Source organism: Salmo trutta, chromosome 6 (genome assembly GCF_901001165.1).
Source record: "Salmo trutta chromosome 6, fSalTru1.1, whole genome shotgun sequence".
In the NCBI taxonomy this organism is placed as follows: Eukaryota; Metazoa; Chordata; class Actinopteri; order Salmoniformes; family Salmonidae; genus Salmo; species Salmo trutta.
In genome coordinates this window covers 51805814-51824045 of record NC_042962.1, presented here as the reverse complement: position 1 = coordinate 51824045, position 18232 = coordinate 51805814, and the positions used below count along the sequence as shown (strand labels likewise).

The window sequence follows — 18232 nt, the reverse complement described above, 5'->3', positions numbered from 1 at the left end:
TTGCACCGAATAGGGCATGGACGTGTTCGTGTGTGTGTTTGTCCGTGTGTGTGTCTGTGTGTATGCGTGTGTGTATGTGTACTCACAGAGACGTATGCAGTAAGGCAGGTGATGAGGGAAACAGTAATAGCATAGGGTATAGAGGTGTTGGGACTCTTGGCTTCCTCTCCTGTTGTAGCGATGATGTCAAACCCTATGAAGGCATAGAAACATGTTGCCGCTCCCTGCATCACCTGGTATAAACACACACAGGAGAGACACAGAGGTTAAGGGCTGTGTTAAAACAATCACTTTTGGCATTATGATTCCACCAACAGTTGAGCTCGAGTTAGCCTCTAGTTAGCAATGTTGCTATCTAAACCTAGCTAGTAAACTAGGAGAAGTTGACTAATGAGTTGAATATCACAATTCATTGCATATCTACATGCCTACCAATGTATGTGTTTAATAGCGTGTGCATATGTATATAAGTCTGTTTGTGTGTCTCACCCCTGACCACCCGAAGGGCAGGAACCTTCCATCGTCCCAGTTGTGTCCGTTAACGAAGAAGAGTCCGGCCACCATCATGAAGACCCACACCATCAGGTTGATCACATTCAACACATTATTAAACCCTACTGAGTTCTTCACCCCCAGGGCCACGATCACTGTCACTATCACTGCTATCAGCAGGGCCAGGAGGTCTGGGTACGACTGCTCTCCTTTACCTAGAGGGGGAGCGGAGGGAGGGGAGGCGGGAGGGAGGGAGGGAAAGAGTGAGGGGGAGCAGAGGGGAGAGGAAGGGAGAGAGGGAGGGGAGGAGGGAGGGAAGGAGAGAGGGAGAGAGCGAGTTGGAGCAGAGGGGAGAACGAGGGAGGGAGGGTTAAATACACACCACACCGAGAGGTAAAGATAAATGTTTTATTTAACCTTTATTTAACCAGGTTAAAGCCCATTGAGACCCAGAGTCTCTTTCTCATCGGAGACCTGGCCAAGAAGGCAGCAACAATCAATACATTACAGAATTAAAACATACAACAATACAATAGAATTCAACAACATGGTCCAGCCTAAAATAAGCATTTACACTCCTCTGTAACAGTCTCCCATAAATAATGTAAATTCATTCAGTGGCACTAACATATCTAGATGAAGCATGGATTGTAGACTTGAACCCTGGGGCACATATTCATCTCAAGAAAGCTAGACTTGTGATTGTCAGTATATACATATTGTGTTCTACCAGAAAGATAGTTACTAAATCAATTTACTGCCCCTTCACTGAGATCAATGTTACTGAGTCTAGCTAGCAACAATTACTGGTCAACTGAATCAAATGCCTTTGATAAATCAACAAACAGCGCAGCACAATGCTGCATTTTATCAAGTGCATTTATGATGTAATGTGCCACTTCTATAGCTGCAGTTGTGGTGCTGTGCCCCAATCTAAAGCCAGACTGAACCCAGCTCAGGGCTGTTACGGTGACCATATTACCGCCACATCAGCGGTCACGAGTCATGAAGGCAGTCAAATTCCACGTGACCATTTAGTCAGGGTAACTAGGCTTCTCAAGCTCTGTTCCTAGTGATTAGGAGCCTACCAAATTTGCTAACTGCCTGGTACTCAGCACTCTATTGTCCCTCTAATCACTCTGACATTAATGCAAATGTGATTGAAAATCTAATCAAACACTTCATGAGAGCTCCTGTTGCGCAACATATTAATAGGCTATGCAATTGCGTGAGAAAACAGTGATGGATTCTATTAAAAAGAGGAGGATCCCATCAGCTTTCTATTAGCTAGGCCTACTGTATTTTATTTGAACCTTTCCTAATATTATGCACATTGCTTCTCTTTACAACAGGAGTATAGCCCACCTGACTGGCATGAAAATAAACCACGGGGAAAGCGTCCTCCACTATATACATGCATAGATGACATGTATTTTTTCCCCTGTTTCGATACAGGTGCATGATAATGGTCCATTCTAAATCAAAACAAATGTCACAAATATATGATTTAGTATTTGTAAAGGTAATATTAAATCAAGAATAGTCTGATGGGTGGCAAAATTAGCCTATCACTTGTGAATTATATATAGTTGAAGTCTGAAGTTTACATACACCTTTGCCAAATACATTTAAACTCAGTTTTTCACAATTCCTGACATTTAATCCTAGTAAGAATTCCATGTCTCAGGTCAGTTAGGATCACCACTTTATTTTAAGAATGTGAAATATCAGAATAATAATGATTTATTTAAGCTTTTATTTCTTTCATCACATTCCCAGTAGGTCAGAAGTTTACATTCACTCAATTAGTATTTGGTAGCATTGCCTTTAAATTGTTTAACTTGCGTCAAACGTTTAAGGTAGCCTTCCACAAGCTTCCCACAATAAGTTGGGTGAATTTTGTCCCATTCCTCCTGACAGAGCTGATGTAACTGAGTCAGGTTTGTAGGCCTCCTTGCTCGCACACACTTTTTCAGTTCTGCCCACAAATGTTCTATAGGAAATTTTCTATAGGATTGAGGTCAGGGCTTTGTGATGGCCACTCCAATACCTTGACTTTGTTGTCAAGCCATTTTGTCACAACTTTGGAAGTATGCTTGGGGTCATTGTCCATTTGGAAGACCCATTTGTAACCAAGCTTTAACTTCCTGACTGATGTGTTGCGATATTGCTTCCATATATCCACATAATTTTCATTCCTCAAGATGCCATCTATTTTGGGAAGTGCGCCAGTCCCTCCTGCAGCAAAGCACATCCACAACATGATGCTGCCACCCCCGTGCTTCACAGTTGGGATGGTGTTCTTCGGCTTGCAAGCCTCCCCCTTTTTCCTCCAAACATAACAATGGTCATTATGGTCAAACAGTTATATTTTTGTTTCATCAGACCAGAGGACATTTCTCCAAAAAGTACGGTCTTTGTCCCCATGTGCAGTTGCAAACCGTAGTCTGGCTTTTTAATGGCGGTTTTGGAGCAGTGGCTTCTTGCTTGCTGAGTGGCCTTTCAGGTTATGTCGATATAGGACTAGTTTTACTGTGGATATAGATACATTTGTACCTGTTTCCTCCAGCATCTTCGCAAGGTCCTTTGCTGCTGTTCTGGGATTGATTTGCACTTTTCGCACCAAAGTACGTTTATCTCTAGGAGACAGAACGCATCTCCTTCCTGAGCGGTATGACGGCTGCGTGGTCCCATGGTGTTTGTACTTGTGTGCTATTGTTTGTACAGATGAACGTGGTACCTTCAGGCGTTTGGAAATTGCTCCCAAGGATGAACCAGACTTGTGGAGGTCTACAACTTTTTTTCTGATTTCTTTTGATTTTCCCATGATGTCAAGCAAAGAGGCACTGAGTTTGAAGGTAGGTCTTGAAATATATCCACAAGTACACCTCCAATTGACTCAAATTATGTCAATTAGTGTCACGTCCTGGCCAGTATAAGGGTTAATTGGTATTGTAGTTTGGTCAGGACGTGGCAGAGGGTATTTGTTTTATGGTATTCGGGGTGGTGTGTTTGTTGTAGGGGATGTGATTTGTGTATTCCGGGGTTTTTGGGCACTGTTCCTTGTTATGTATGTCTATGATTGATCTAGGTGTTGTATGTCTATGTGTGGTTAATTGGGGTTGGGACTCTCAATTGAAGGCAGGTGTTGTTCATTTGCCTTTGATTGAGAGTCCCATATATTAGGGTGTGTTTGTATGTGTCTTTTGTGGGAGATTGTTTTTGCACTGCGTTTGTGAGCCTGCAAAACTGTTTCGTGTCGTGAGTATCATTTATTGTTTTGTTTGTCAAGTGGATGATTTACTCTTGTTTTTTGTCAGTAATAAAACATGAGTGTCCACAATCCCGCTGCATTTTGGTCCTCCTTTCCTCAACACGACGAAGAATGTGACAATTAGCCTATCAGAAGCTTCTAAAGCCATGACATCATTTTTTTGAATTTTCCAAACTGTTTAAAGGCACAGTCAACTTAGTGTATGTAAACTTCTGATCCACTGGAATTGTGATACAGTGAATTATAAGTGATATATTCTGTCTATAAACAATTGTTGGAAAAATGTCTTGTGTCATGCACAAAGTAGATGTCCTAACCGACTTGCCAAAACTATAGTTTGTTAACAAGAAATGTGTGGAGTGGTTGAAAAATGAGTTTTAATGACTCCCACCTAAGTGTATGTAAACTTCCGACTTCAACTGTATTATCACTTGTGAATGACACCCAGTATAAGAAACAATGCCTTTTTTTTGCGACTTGTTCAAATCATAGTCGCTAAGCCTAGCCCATAATCCTATATGTTTTAATAAGGTTTGTATCACAACTAAAGTGTCCAAATTACTTCTTAAAATGAAGCACATTAATACGCTTTACAGGGGGTGTAGAACCTAACTGGCATACATAAGCAGCGCGTGAGTTTCAAGTTTGGGGAAGATAATTTCACCATAAGAATGCACCTTTATAATAAAAGCATTACATGCATAATTGCATTTGTGTTCACTTTTGATAATGGTGCTTTCCGCTAATGGAACATTCATGCTTATAGCCTACTACCATGTGCGCATTGCTGCGATTAAAATGTGAAGAAATAGCCTAATAGTTTAGCAACATTTTAAGCTAAATGTTCTGATCTGTTGCCTCAACCACATTGCCTAAAGTTTTTTTGATACTAGTGGTTGTATTAATTTGGGATCTATCGCATCCCACAACTGTCCCAGACGGTTTGGAATATGTATTTCTCACACTGAATAGAATAGGTCGATTTTTGGTCTATGGGGGATAGTAGATTGACATAGGCTAGTGCTTTTGCTGTTCGTTAGGCCTAATCATCTTGTTGGCTGACGAAATGTAAATCTGGACAGTTCTTCCAATATCTTCAATATGCACCTCGGAATTGGATAAGGTCGCACGCAGTTGCATCCCCGATGTGTCTGTCTTCACTTGTAGCCTGTGAGAAAGACCTGATCACGTGACGGAGAGCCATGTGAGTGAGAGATGCATCGGATTACGCAGCACACTCAGGGAGAAGGGCACAACGCAGCACTCCAGGCCGCAAAAGCCATGGATTTTTTCAGGGCGCATGACGGCCACAAAGGGATGCAGTCGTGAAATTTGAGGCATTATTAAGTGCTGGTCAAATTGTGAATGAGAGACTATTGGAGTGTGTACAGCCTGCGCAAAAAAAACAAAGCAGAGCTCATGCCTTTCAAGCGACTTTTCTCAAATCATCATTAGAGTCTCATCATGCAGCCTTACAATGTATTAAAAAATCAAAACATATATCCCAACATTTGTATCACAACTAAAGGTAGACAAATAACTCTAAATTAAGCATATAGGAGGACCTATTTCTTTGTTAACCACTCAACACAGAATAGCTGCATGTGCGCACTCCCTCAAATCATTTGGAGAAAATATTTATATTTTATTCAGCTTTGTTCAATTGTATTCTTCATACTATAAAATAATATACAATAATGCCAAGGAATTATTAGCAAATCTTGTCTGCTAAATGAACTAGTGTATCCCACAGCCATTTGGCATAGCCACATCAGGACCAAACATAAGGACAACTCAGAGTACCAGAGTATGCTATTCTGTTCTTCTGAAATAGACTACAATTTCTTCATATCATGCTTCTTCAGACCCGTCTAAAATAAATAGTGGATTTATTGTGAAGGTGTAGGCTATATTACATGGATTTATTAGACTTTTTAAAATGTATGGAAGCCAGGAGATGCTAAATGTGTTTTATGTTAATTAACGGTCAATTACCGTGAGACTGGCAGTTATTTGCTTGACGATCACTGGCTGACGAAATATCGTGACCGCCACAGCCCTAACCCCGCTCAGTAGGCTCTTTTCAATTAGGATGTTTTTGAACTGTGAGTTCACTAGGGATTCATAGACTTTGGCCAGGATAGGGAGTTGGAAAATAGGACGATAGTTATTCGATCTGAGGGATCTCCACCCTTTAGCAGTGAGAGGACATAAGCTGATTTCCAAATGGTGAGAATGGAATTGGTCAAGAGACTCAAGTTGAAAATGTGAGCCACAGGTTCAGTAATAATACCAGCTGCTATCTTTAAGAGGTAGGGGTCCAGGTTGTCTGGACCTGCAGACTTTTTAGTGTCTATTGCCTTTAGTGCTTTACAGACCTCAGTATAAGAAACAGGCTCAAAGTTAAAATGGTTCACACGAGGGCTTATATAATAGTTTACTATAACGTTTACTGTGTCTCTCTCTCTTTCTTCCCACCAGTCTTTCTCTTGAGTCCTGAGCCTGTGTGTTTGTGTGTTTGTGTGTGTGTGTGTGTGTGTGTGTGTGTGTGTGTGTGTGTGTGTGTGTGTGTGTGTGTGTGCGTGCGTGCGTGCATGTGTGTGTGAGCAGAGGAAATGGATGGCAGGCTAGATGGCCAGTGGTTGGAAAGTTACCATTTCCTTTTCCTGTTAGAGAGATTTTGTCTCCCTCTGTCTGTTTACACAGTTCCTAGGCTGTCACACAACTGTCACAACACTGTAGCATAACCCTCGCTACAATCCACAAACAGGAAAACTATCACAACCCTGTAGCATAACCCTCGCTACAATCCACAAACATAAAAAGTAGTGTTCATCTGTTATGTTGAGGAATGAGCTTTCACTGTCTGTTTCTATACTGCTAGCCACTCTTATACGTCAAGCTCACATTCAGGAAGGTGAAACCTACTGACTTGTGTTATTGCTCTGCCTGTCAGAAAGGCATGGCTGTTCATCGCACTATATTTCTACGCTGGACACAGCCCAGGTCTCAGGGAAGATTATTTCACAGCAACTGGAAACACCACACACAACCACACAAATATACAGCACACACCCTCCTCCCTTCTCCACCCCCTCCCTCCCCTCTCCTCCCCCCTCCAGACTCACCCAGGCCGTTGAGTGTTCCGATGTGTGTAGTCATAAACGTAGAGATGCTTTTATTGGCCAGTGAGTCCGCCATGCTGCTGAGAGCCGACGCCCCCGCGGCTGTACCAATCAGGTACTCCAGGATCAGGTTCCAGCCAATGAAAAAGGCCACACACTCCCCCACTGTCACGTAGCTGTAGGTGTAGGCTGAGCCTGTTGTCTTGGGAACGCGAACCCCAAATTCAGCATAACACACTCCTGAAGGGGAGACACACAAATATCATGTAGCTGTGTGTGTGTGTGTGTGTGTGTGTGTGTGTGTGTGTGTGTGTGTGTGTGTGTGTGTGTGTGTGTGTGTGTGTGTGTGTGTGTGTGTGTGTGTGTGTGTGTGTCATTACCTGACAGTATAGAGGCGACAGCAGCAATGATGAAGGAAACGATGACGCCAGGTCCGGCCATCTCCTTAGCAACCAGCCCAGAGACCACGTACATCCCCGTGCCAACGCAGCTGCCCACCCCTAGTGACACCAGGTCTATCGTGGACAACACCCTCGCTAGTTTGGTGCCATGGCTGCTGGTACCACCTGTACACACACACTTACATTAGCATACAAGCACACGCCTTAACATAAAACACACGTTAATATCACCCACCCACATATATCCACACATACTGTATACCCACACATATACCCCCCCATACACACACATACACACACATTCCCACCTTCATTCACACCCCTAGATACCCCCCTTTAAACACCTACCTGTCCCAGAGTCCAACATGCTCTCTACCGGTTTGGTCCTGAGGACTCTGGAGGTGAAGGAGTGCCATCCTGCCCGCCACTGGACACGCTGCAGCTTACCACGCAGACCTGACATACTGAGGTCACAGGTCAGTGGTTGAGGTCAAGGGTCAAGAGAGGGCTTTAGCTTTTTTCTCAATTTTATCCTCTGGCGTTCACTTTTTCCACTCTCGAAAATAACGTTTATCCTTGTGAAGACGGGCTGAGTGGGAGAGAGGATGGGAGGAAGAAAAGTGTCTTCTCTCTGGTAGTCAGGTGAGGGGGGTGTCAGCAGTTCCTCATGGTGATATAGAAGTGTTGTCTGTTGTCTCAGGTGTCCATCTGTAACAGAAAAGCCCATGTTTTTACACATACAGTACAATACAGCTGACAACATTAGCCACCATGTCTGTGTCTTGTCCACAGCTGTTTGACAGTTACAGTCACATTGGGGAAGATATGGCTGGTTATCCATCCTTTACTGTAAACACACACACACACACACACGAGGTGTGTGTTCCAGAATGAGTTTATACGTACCTGAACACAGAGAACTAATTATCAGCTGGTCCTTGTAGACCAGCTGTTGTTATAGCAACTATCTCATTACACCACGCCATAGATGACAGTTCATATCTGCCTGTATGTGTGTGTGTGTGTGCTTGCATGCAGTCCAGATGACTGTGTTGTTGTAACTTCCTGAGTGATCATCACTTCCTGATTAGATCTGACCTGAGATAAACTCAGAGCTGATGGACTGTAAGGACTCAACTCCTCCACTCCCCCCAATCTGACAGAACAGATTGTTCTGTTACAGACCCACACAAGCACAAACAATATAATTACAGCCATAGACAAAGAATTACAGGGTTGTGCGTCCCAAATGGCACCCTATTCCCGATATAGTGCACTTAGTCCAGAGTACTGGTCAAAAGTAGAGCCCTATAAAGGGAATAGGACTCTATTTGAGACACATTCACGGATTCAACCTTCGAGCGACGAATCCCCTGTCCTCCGCCCAGTCAGTCAACGACTGCACTCATAGAAGATGATTGAATAAAACCATTTGGTCTAAAGTGAACAAGAGTTAATATAAAGTCAGTATGTGCAGCCCGGGTAGGAAAATAACCTGCTCTGATGACTGCTATTACTGCCAAGCTCTTTCCCTCTTTCAATGAGCTTTCTTTCTTTCTCTCTGTTTATTTCTCTATTATTCCCCCTCTGTCTGCACTCATGAAGAGGGGAGAAATCATTTATGTAAAGTGGGCCAACGCACCTCTCAATCATCGAGTACTACTCAATCATCGAACACACACACACACACACACACACACACACACACACACGCCTCTCAGCCATCAACCACTTAAACGAGGCCTGCAATTACCCAGCTGTTTAACCACAGTGGCTGTGTGTGTGTGTGTGTGTGTGTGTGTGTGTGTGTGTGTGTGTGTGTGTGTGTGTGTGTGTGTGTGTGTGTGTGTGTACATGTGTGCGTTTCAGTTAAACCACAAAGCAAGGCACAATACAGGAGAGCGGTGGGCATGGCAGATATTGTCCCTGCAGAGTGTGGGTAATAGAACATAAGAAAGTAGGGATGATGATGGAGGGATGAGCAGCAGACTGATAAAACAGCTCATCTGTTCCCATCAGACACAGTATTGATCTCAAACACAATGCAATAGGATCTGTCCTCCCTAACTAGAAGAACAGGCGTAAACAGCCCATTACAAAGTCCAGCCGTACTCTGTCTGTCGATCGATCTGTCTGTCCGTCTGCCTGTTGGCATGCCTGTCCATCCATCTGTCTGTCATCTGGTTTCCTAGTCATCCACCATAATAATAAATGATTGTTATTCAATCAGCCAATCAATGAGCATGATTCATTGTTGTAAGAGAGTGGATAGCTGTGTGTTCCAGCCAACATTCTGTCTGACTGACAGAACGTACATCCTGATTCAGCTTCTGGAACTCAGTACCTTAATAAAGCTAAGAGGCCTCATTCAGTCCAATCTGGCAACCGATTCAGTCCAATCTGGCAACCGGCAATGTTCTGATATGGCCACCACTGGACTTCTGAGTAGGTCAGAGTCAGACAGAGGGTATGTCATCATTCAGTATAGGACCTGACTCAGGAGAAAGGTTCTCTCTCTCCTCCTTTCTTTCAGTCTCTCTCTTTCTCTCTCCAGTGCTGAGTTCACGAGTGTAGTGAGAGTGGGAAAGACAGCTGGAACACAGCCCTCCACCTCCTTCTCTCTCTCCTCTCTCTCCCCTCTCTCTCTCTCATCTCTCTCTCTCTCTCTCTCTCTCTCTCTCCCCTCTCTCTCTCTCTCTCCTCTCTCTCCCTCTGTCCCTCTATATCTGTGTTCCTTTGCATGGCCTTGTATCTGACAACCATGGTAACCATATTGCCAAACTGTGACACATATCTAAAAGGATTAGTAACCAATAGGCTGTACACATCACTAGGGCCCGGAGTTTATCCCCCCCTTCCTCTCGCTCTCTATCTCTCTTTCTCTCTGTATATCTACGTGGCCTGTAGTCTGGTCGGGGGTGGGCTGCTGATGACGGAGATGCAGATGGCTCCGTGATGGTGTGTGTGTGTGTGGAGGTGATTGTATTAGCTTTTATGCACAGACAGGCTCTGTGACGTCAGTGAGGCTCCCATTCACAAACCAAATCAGGTTGTGTGTGTTCTTGTGAGAGGGTGAGTGACACATGCAATAGAACAAGGGTTATGAGATCATCTACACACACGCGCGCGCACACACGCACGCACGCACGCATGCACACACACACACACACACACACACACACACACACACACACAGCTGAAACCTGTGGCTCAGTGATGTTTCATCATTATGCATTACACACACACACACACACACACACACACACACACACACACACACACACACACACACACACACACACACACACACACACACAGCTGAAACCTGTGGCTCAGTGATGTTTCATCATTATGCATTACACACACACACACACACACACCTGTTGACAGAATGATTGATCTAAATCCATTACAAACAAGCTTATAGGGAGCAGTCGATGTTACTCCCCGTGACATCTAGCCATGACAGGAGGTGAATTATTCAGCTGGTATCCCCATCAGGGTTAAACACATCTTGGGATCTTCCTTGGCATGATGGGAATGTAGCCAAACTAATACAACATAACGGACATGACTATTATCAAGACTTCATCAACACCATATTTTAGCAATAAGGCCTGAGGGGGTGTGGTATATGGCCAATATACCACGGTTAAGTGCTGTTCTTAGGCACAACGCAACTCAGAGTGCCTGGATACAGCCCTTAACCGTGGTATATTGGCCATATACCACAAACCACCAAGGTGCCTTATTGCTATTATAAACTGGTTACCAACGTAATTAGAGCAGTAAAAATAAATGTTTTGTCATACCCGTGGTATACGGTCTGATATACCACGGCTGTCAGCCAATCAGCATTCAGCATTCAGGGCTTGAACCACCCAGTTTATAATTCCTGTTAATGACTGCTGCTTTCAGCACCACGGCCAGCACCACACAGATGGTGCTGGAGAGAGAAAGGGAGAGAGGGACAGAGGGAGATGTAAAGGAGTGAGAGAGGGGGGAGTGGATGAGGAAGAGAGGTAGAGGAAGAAAAGGAACATGGGAGGAATGGGTGATGGAGAGTGAGAGAGAGAGAGAGAGAGAGAGAGAGAGAGAGAGAGAAAGAAAGAGAGAACTCTCATAACATGTAATTAGAGATGAGCTTGTTCTCAGGCTCCAGGCTTTCTGACACACAGACCTGTCTCAACATCTCAGTGTGTGCATGTGTGTGTTTAAACCTCAGCCCTAAATCATTGAAATCAATGTTTCCAGCTTTTGGCTTCTCAGACAGAGAGAGGAATGTGTGCGAAGGCTCTGATGGAAATACTGCAGTTAGAGAGCTCTCTTTGATCCCTCTCTCTCTCTACCATCTATTTCATGCTCAAACCCAGAGAGGATGGAAAGTTATAACACAATAATATACAGTAACTACCCTATTCTACCCTATCCTTACCCTATCCCTACCCTACCCTATCCTACCCTTACCCTACCCAACCCTATCCTTTCCCCACCCTACCCTATCCTACCCTTACCCTATCCTTACCCTACCCAACCCTATCCCATACTACCCTATCCTACCCTTTCCTACCCTATCCTATCATACCCTATCCTACCGTACCCTACGCTATACTAAACGAGTTGTACCTCCCAACAAATCTGCTCCCAAGAGAGTTTCCCCAACAGCACAAGTTCAGATACCCCCCCCCCACGCACGCTATCATCTATAGAAAAAGACTGATTCTTGCAGAGGATAGGCGTGCACATGGGCGTGCACCCTACACACGCAGACATGAAGCTATAAACCGGATAATAAGCATCCATTTCGTACGGTCTCTCTCTCTCTCTCTCTCTCTCTCTCTCTCTCACACACACACAGCACAGGGTAGCCTTATATCTATCTAGAGGTCCTTCTAAGGTAAAATAGCGATCAGATGAGATGTAGCCTACTACGTGATGATATCAGGCAGAGCTCAACATTTACTCTAGCTGTTGATAAACAAATACCTTTATGTCGGGTAATGTAATAACGAACTCGTATCTTCCTCTCCTCTCTCTCCTGGTGTCTACTGCAGCTACAACGGGGATGCGAGTTCCCACCCCCAACACATACACATGCACACGCACATGCACGCCGAGCAGGTGTGACTCAAGAAGGAAACATTTTATCGTCAAACAACAACGCGATCAACTGCAGGACACACATACATACCGCGGGTCAAATACACCATTTTCACACGCACATAAACCATGACGACACAGACAGAGAGAGTGAGAGTGGGACAGAGATGGACAGAAAGGATGAGAAACAAATTCACTTACGTATTCTACCGTGACCCTGGCAGATTAGAGGATGCTCGCTCTCCCCCGGAAAGGCTCGAGCTCCATGTCGGCTGCTGTTGCAGTCTCTCTCTCTCTCTCTCTCTCCTCTCTCGCTCGACCTTTCTCGCTCTCTCTGCCTCTCTCTCCTCTCTCTCTTTCTCTTCCCTCTCTCTCTTCTCCTTCTCTCTCTTCAGCAGCAGCAGCATCTCGCGCATCACCAGGAGGCAGTGGGAGGCGAGAGCCTTTTAAATCATTCAGAAGCCTGCTTACACCACGTGACCAGTAATCTATTATTTAGTTATACACCCCCTCCCCCTCCCGCAGCCGAATGGCACTTCGTGACGTCACTTTCGTACTCTGAAGCGGGTCCCGGTTCCTCCGCCCGTCCTGTTCAATAGCTTATAAACGGAGAGAGGCATAGGCTAGCTATAACATTTTTAAGAGCTCTTGTTTAGGCTACCCTAGATACCCTTAACCAAATTGATATTATCCTATTGTAGGCCTATGTAGCCTGCTATGCTGTAAACTAGCCTATTTTACAATTCAATAGGTAGGCCTACTGGAAAATAACCCTAATCTGTGGGCTATCTTCCTTTTGTTCCTGTTCAGCTGACTTTAAGTAGTCTAAATAGCTTGCAAGGTAGATAGATGATCTATCGATCAGCGGAGGCTGGTGAGAGGAGCTATAGGAGGACGGGCTCATTGTAATGGCTGGAATTGAATTAATGGAACGAGTCAAACATGTAGTTTTCATATGTTTGATGTGTTTGATACGTTCCAATAATTCCATTCCAGCCATTACAATGAGCCCGTCCTCCTATAGTTCCTCCCACCAGCCTCCACTGCTATCTATAGCCTATAGATGATTTCAAACAATGTTTATGTTTTTTTGCTCGGTCTGGTCGGGTAACATTTACCCATAAATTGCCATATAATAGGCCTATTATATCAAGCAATGTCATTTTTTCCCACACTTTCTGCTTGAGGCCCTTTCATTTGGCAAGTAATTGCTCTGGCTGCACAAGGAGATGGAATGCGTGGGGAAATGACCTGTGGGAGCTGCAGCAACAAGTTCCAACAACCATCACTCCAGGTATAAAAAGTTACCCGATATTCAGCGGTGACATTTCCACTGAAAAATCTGTGTATGTACCCCACTACAATTGACATCAGTCTAGAGTTTTTTTTAAGCACTATAATACAGATAGCAGAGACAAGATGGTTATAAGTAGGCTAGAGTCAGGGTTAGCTAGCTAGGCTACAAGGCCTGTATTTTATGGTCAGTTCACAACTCCTGGCACTAGTAATCATGATATATATGGGCGTAGGAGACGGGGGTAAAAAATGTTGAATACACAAGGTGCCATTTCCAAACTTGGTTGTGCATAAACAGTTTTCCACTTGCTATATGGCACTCACTGACAGTAAAATTGCAACACAAAAAGTGATGTCAAGCAAACTTGTGACTCTGATCGCATGTGTGGGTATGGATGTTGGTAGGCGGACCCAAGAGCCACTGCGGCCCCCATCAAAGTTTCCCATCCCTGGTCTAGAGGGTATATGATACCCACGGAGAGACAGAGTCAGAGAGAGAGAGAGAGAGAGAGAGAGAGAGAGAGAGAAAGAGAGAGAGAGAGAGAGAGAGAGAGAGAGAGAGAGGCCACAAACAAACCAACAGGGAAGATAGTGAGAAGTACCTCTCCAAGCTCATAGAGTTCATAGACTGATGAGCTGTCATAGTTTGAATCAATCTGAATAATCATATGATCTCTGATGAAAAAGGTCTAGTGGATGTATTGTATGTGTTCATTTCACGCAGGAGACAGGCAGCCATGAGGATATTTTATTTTGGATAGTAAGTGGAGATTCATTCATTTCAATCTGACCTTTCATGCCTTGATTCATTTTTTATTTTTATTTCAATGTTTTTAACTGTGTATAATGCTGGCCATTATTACAGTATAATAACTGTATTCTAAGTTGAAAATACAGCAGCAGTAGTAACAACCTATATAAGGGAAGTGAGAAAAATACTAGGAAATGAGTCATACAGTAGCAGAGAAAGAGTACGAAATAGTTGTTTAATTGAATATATTCACATTAACAGTGACGCTGGTATTTAGTACAGTATGAATGGCCATGGCCCTAAGATGGATTGGACTGTACCAGAGGACGTGCCCCTCAACAAGGCCACCCTTAGCTTTGTACATTTGTAAAATCCCCCCCTCCCATAGATACAGTATGTATCCATGTTATATTGTGTGCGTATGTTTGTGCGTGTGTGTGTGTGCGTGTGTGTGTGAGAGAGATGAGTCACTCAGAGAGAAGGGCAATGTCAGACTTCCGTGCTCACTACCCAGAATGCAGAGCGATGAAGTCACACAACCGAGGGGTGAGAGTGACCCCTGCTTCACACACACACACACACACACACACACACACACACACACACACACACACACACACACACACACACACACACACACACACACACACACACACACACACACACACACACACACAGAGCAGATTCACTCCCTATCACAACTCACTTCCATTAGAATCTCATCTCCTCTGTCTTGGTCAGATAACATGTGGGAATATTAAATATTCACTATCTCCTCAGTCAAGCTACTGTCTGCCATTGTAGTGGAGGGTGTTCAGTGAACTACACTTGTATTAAATGCCCCAAGACTTGTGTTAGCTCCCAGAATTAAGATCTTGTGTTAGCTCCCAGGACTAAGATCATGTTTTAGCTGCCAGGACTATGATCTTGTGTTAGCTCCCAGGACTAAGATCTTGTGTTAGCTCCCAGGACTAAGATATTGTGTTAGCTCCTAGGACTAAGATCTTGTGTTAGCTCCCAGGACTAAGATCATGTTTTAGCTGCCAGGACTAAGATCTTGTGTTAGCTGCCAGCACTAAGATCTTGTGTTAGCTCCCAGGACTAAGATCTTGTGTTAGCTCCCAGGACTAAGATCATGTTTTAGCTGCCAGGACTAAGATCTTGTGTTAGCTCCCACGACTAAGATCTTGTGTTAGCTCCCAGGACTAAGATCATGTTTTATGCTGCCATGACAAAGGTCTTGTGTTAGCTCACAGGACTAAGATCTTGTGGCGTGCAGACAGGGGCAGACTTAGTAATGCAACTGAATGGTGCCGGAGGAGATGGATGCTGTTTTAAGATCTCCTAACCAGTTGTGCTATTGTGTGTGTTTTTTCACGTTATTTGTAACTTATTTTGTACATAATGTTTCTGCCACCGTCTCTTATGACCGAAAAAAGCGTCTAAATATCAGGACAGCGATTACTCACCTCGTACTGGACAACATTTGTTCCCCTGTGATTCGCATGAGAAAGAGATGGAGATATCGGGGATGTAGGTCGGGGTGCATTGTAAGGATCCGACGGCAAGTGGGTAATCTGCCTCTACCATCAGTCCTATTAGCCAACGTACAATCATTGGATAACAAAATAGACGAGCTACGGTCATGAATATCTTACCAACGGGACATTAAAAACTGTAATATCTTATGTGTCACCGAGTCGTGGCTGAACGACGAAGTGGATACCATACAGATGTCGGGGTTTGCGCTGATAGGACAAGGTAACACAAGAGGTGGCGGTCTGTGTATATTTGTAAACAACAGGTGGTGCACGAAATCTAATATTAAGGAAGTCACAAGATTTTGCTCACCTGAGGTAGAGTAACTCAGGATAAGCTGTAGACCACACTATTTACCAAGAGCGTTTTCATCTATATTTTTCATAGCTGTCTATTTACCACGACAAACCGATGCTGGCACTAAGACCGCACTTAATGAGCTGTATAAGGCCATAAGCAAACAGGAAAATGCTCATCCAGAAGCGGCACTCCTAGTGGTCGGGGACTTTAATGCAGGGAAAGAAAAGAGAGAGAGAGAGCGAGAGAGAGAGAGAGAGGGAAAGAAAGAGAAAACAGTAGGGGGAGGGGCAGGACTCCTTTTTACCTAATTTCTACCAGCATGTTAAATGTGCAACCAGAGGGAAAAAAAACTGTAGACCACCTTTACTCCACATACAGAGACGCGTACAAAGCTCTCCCCCACCCTTCATTTGGTAAATCTGACCATAATTCTATCCTCAAGATTCCTGCTTACCAAAACTAAAGCAGGAAGCACTAGTGACTCGGTCAATAAAGAAGTGGTCAGATGACGCAGATGCTAAGCTACAGGACTGTTTTTCTAGCACAGACTGGAATATGTTCTGGGATTCTTCCGATGGCATTGAGGAGTACACCACATCAGTCACTGGCTTCATCAATAAGTGCATCGATGACGTCGTCACTACAGTGACTGTACGTACATACCCCAACCAGAAGCCATGGATTACAGGCAACATCTGGGTAGAGCTGCCGCTTTCAAGGAGTGGGACTCTAACCCGGACGCTTATAAGAAATCCCGCTATGCCTCCGACGAACCATCAAACTGGCAAAGCGTCAATGCAGGACTAAGATTGAATCGTACTACACCGGCTCCGATGCTTGTCGAATGTGGCAGGGCTTGCGAACTATTACAGACTACAAAGGGAAGAACAGCCGCGAGCTTCCTAGTGACACGAGCCTACCAGACAAGCTAAATTAGTCTATGCTCGCTTCGAGAAAAGCAACACTGAAGCATACATGAGAGCATCAGTTGTTCTGGACGACTGTGTGATCACGCTCTCTGTAGCCGATGTGAGTAAGACCTTTAAACAGGTCAACATTCACAAGGCCGCAGGGCCAGACAGATTACCAGGACGTGTGCTCAGAGCATGCCCTGACCAACTGGCAAGTGTCTTCACTGACATTTTCAACTTGTCCCTGACTGAGTCTGTATTACCAACATGTTTCAAGCAGACCACCATAGTCCCTGTGCCCAAGAACACTAAGGTAACCTGCCTAAATGACTACTGACCCATAGCACTCACGTCTGTAGCCATGAAGTGCTTTGAAAGGCTGGTCATGGCTCACATTAACACCATTATCCCATAAACCCTAGACCCAGTCCAATTTGCATACTGCCCCAACAAATCCACAGATGATGCAATCTCTATTGCACTCCACACTGCCCTTTCCCACCTGGACAAAAGGAACACCTACGTGAGAATGCTATTCATTAATTTTGTCCAAGATGGCGTACCAGTGCAGACGTGGTTTGTTGTCCTCTCGTTTACTTTTTGTATTTTTCGTCTTTATTGTATATATTCCAATTTATTTTTCAATCTCTTTTTCCATTTTTAAATTAAATATACCTTCCGGTAACCCGCCTCACTCAGTGTGACACGGATCCGCTATTTATTTTAGACCCTATAGCCAAAACTTTAATCAGAAGGTAGCCAGCTAATTAGCTAAGTTACTAGCCATTTAGTCGTTGTTGGCCAGCAGCATACCACCCTGCATACCACTGCTGGCTTGCTTCTGAAGCTAAGCAGGGTTGATCCTGGTCAGTCCCTGGATGGAAGACCAGATTCTGCTGGCAAGTGGTGTTGGAGGGCCAGTTGGAGGCACTCTTTCCTCTGGTTTAAAAAAATATTCCAATTCCCCAGGGCAGTGACACTGCCCTGTGTAGGGTGCTGTCTTTTGGATGGGACGTTAAAACGGGTGTCCTGACTCTCTGAGG

The 18232-nt window shown here is 44.3% G+C and overlaps 1 protein-coding gene across 2 annotated transcripts in view; it reads right to left on the bottom strand.

Moving 5' to 3' along the window:
- LOC115196228 (probable cationic amino acid transporter) overlaps positions 1-12741 on the bottom strand; it is a 17840-nt gene extending 5099 nt beyond the window's left edge. Inside the window, exons 1-6 of one of the 2 annotated variants that reach the window (XM_029756856.1) lie at positions 12594-12741; positions 7641-8000; positions 7272-7457; positions 6895-7131; positions 490-707; positions 87-233 (exon numbers count right to left, since the gene is read on the bottom strand). In XM_029756856.1, coding sequence (XP_029612716.1) covers positions 87-233; positions 490-707; positions 6895-7131; positions 7272-7457; positions 7641-7755 — 903 coding nt within the window. In that variant the 5' untranslated portion in view covers positions 7756-8000; positions 12594-12741. Of the gene's footprint in view, positions 1-86; positions 234-489; positions 708-6894; positions 7132-7271; positions 7458-7640; positions 8001-12278; positions 12560-12593 lie in introns of those variants that run through there. The other variant, XM_029756857.1, reaches the window with a different exon arrangement.
- Between the last annotated feature and the right edge of the window lie 5491 nt (positions 12742-18232).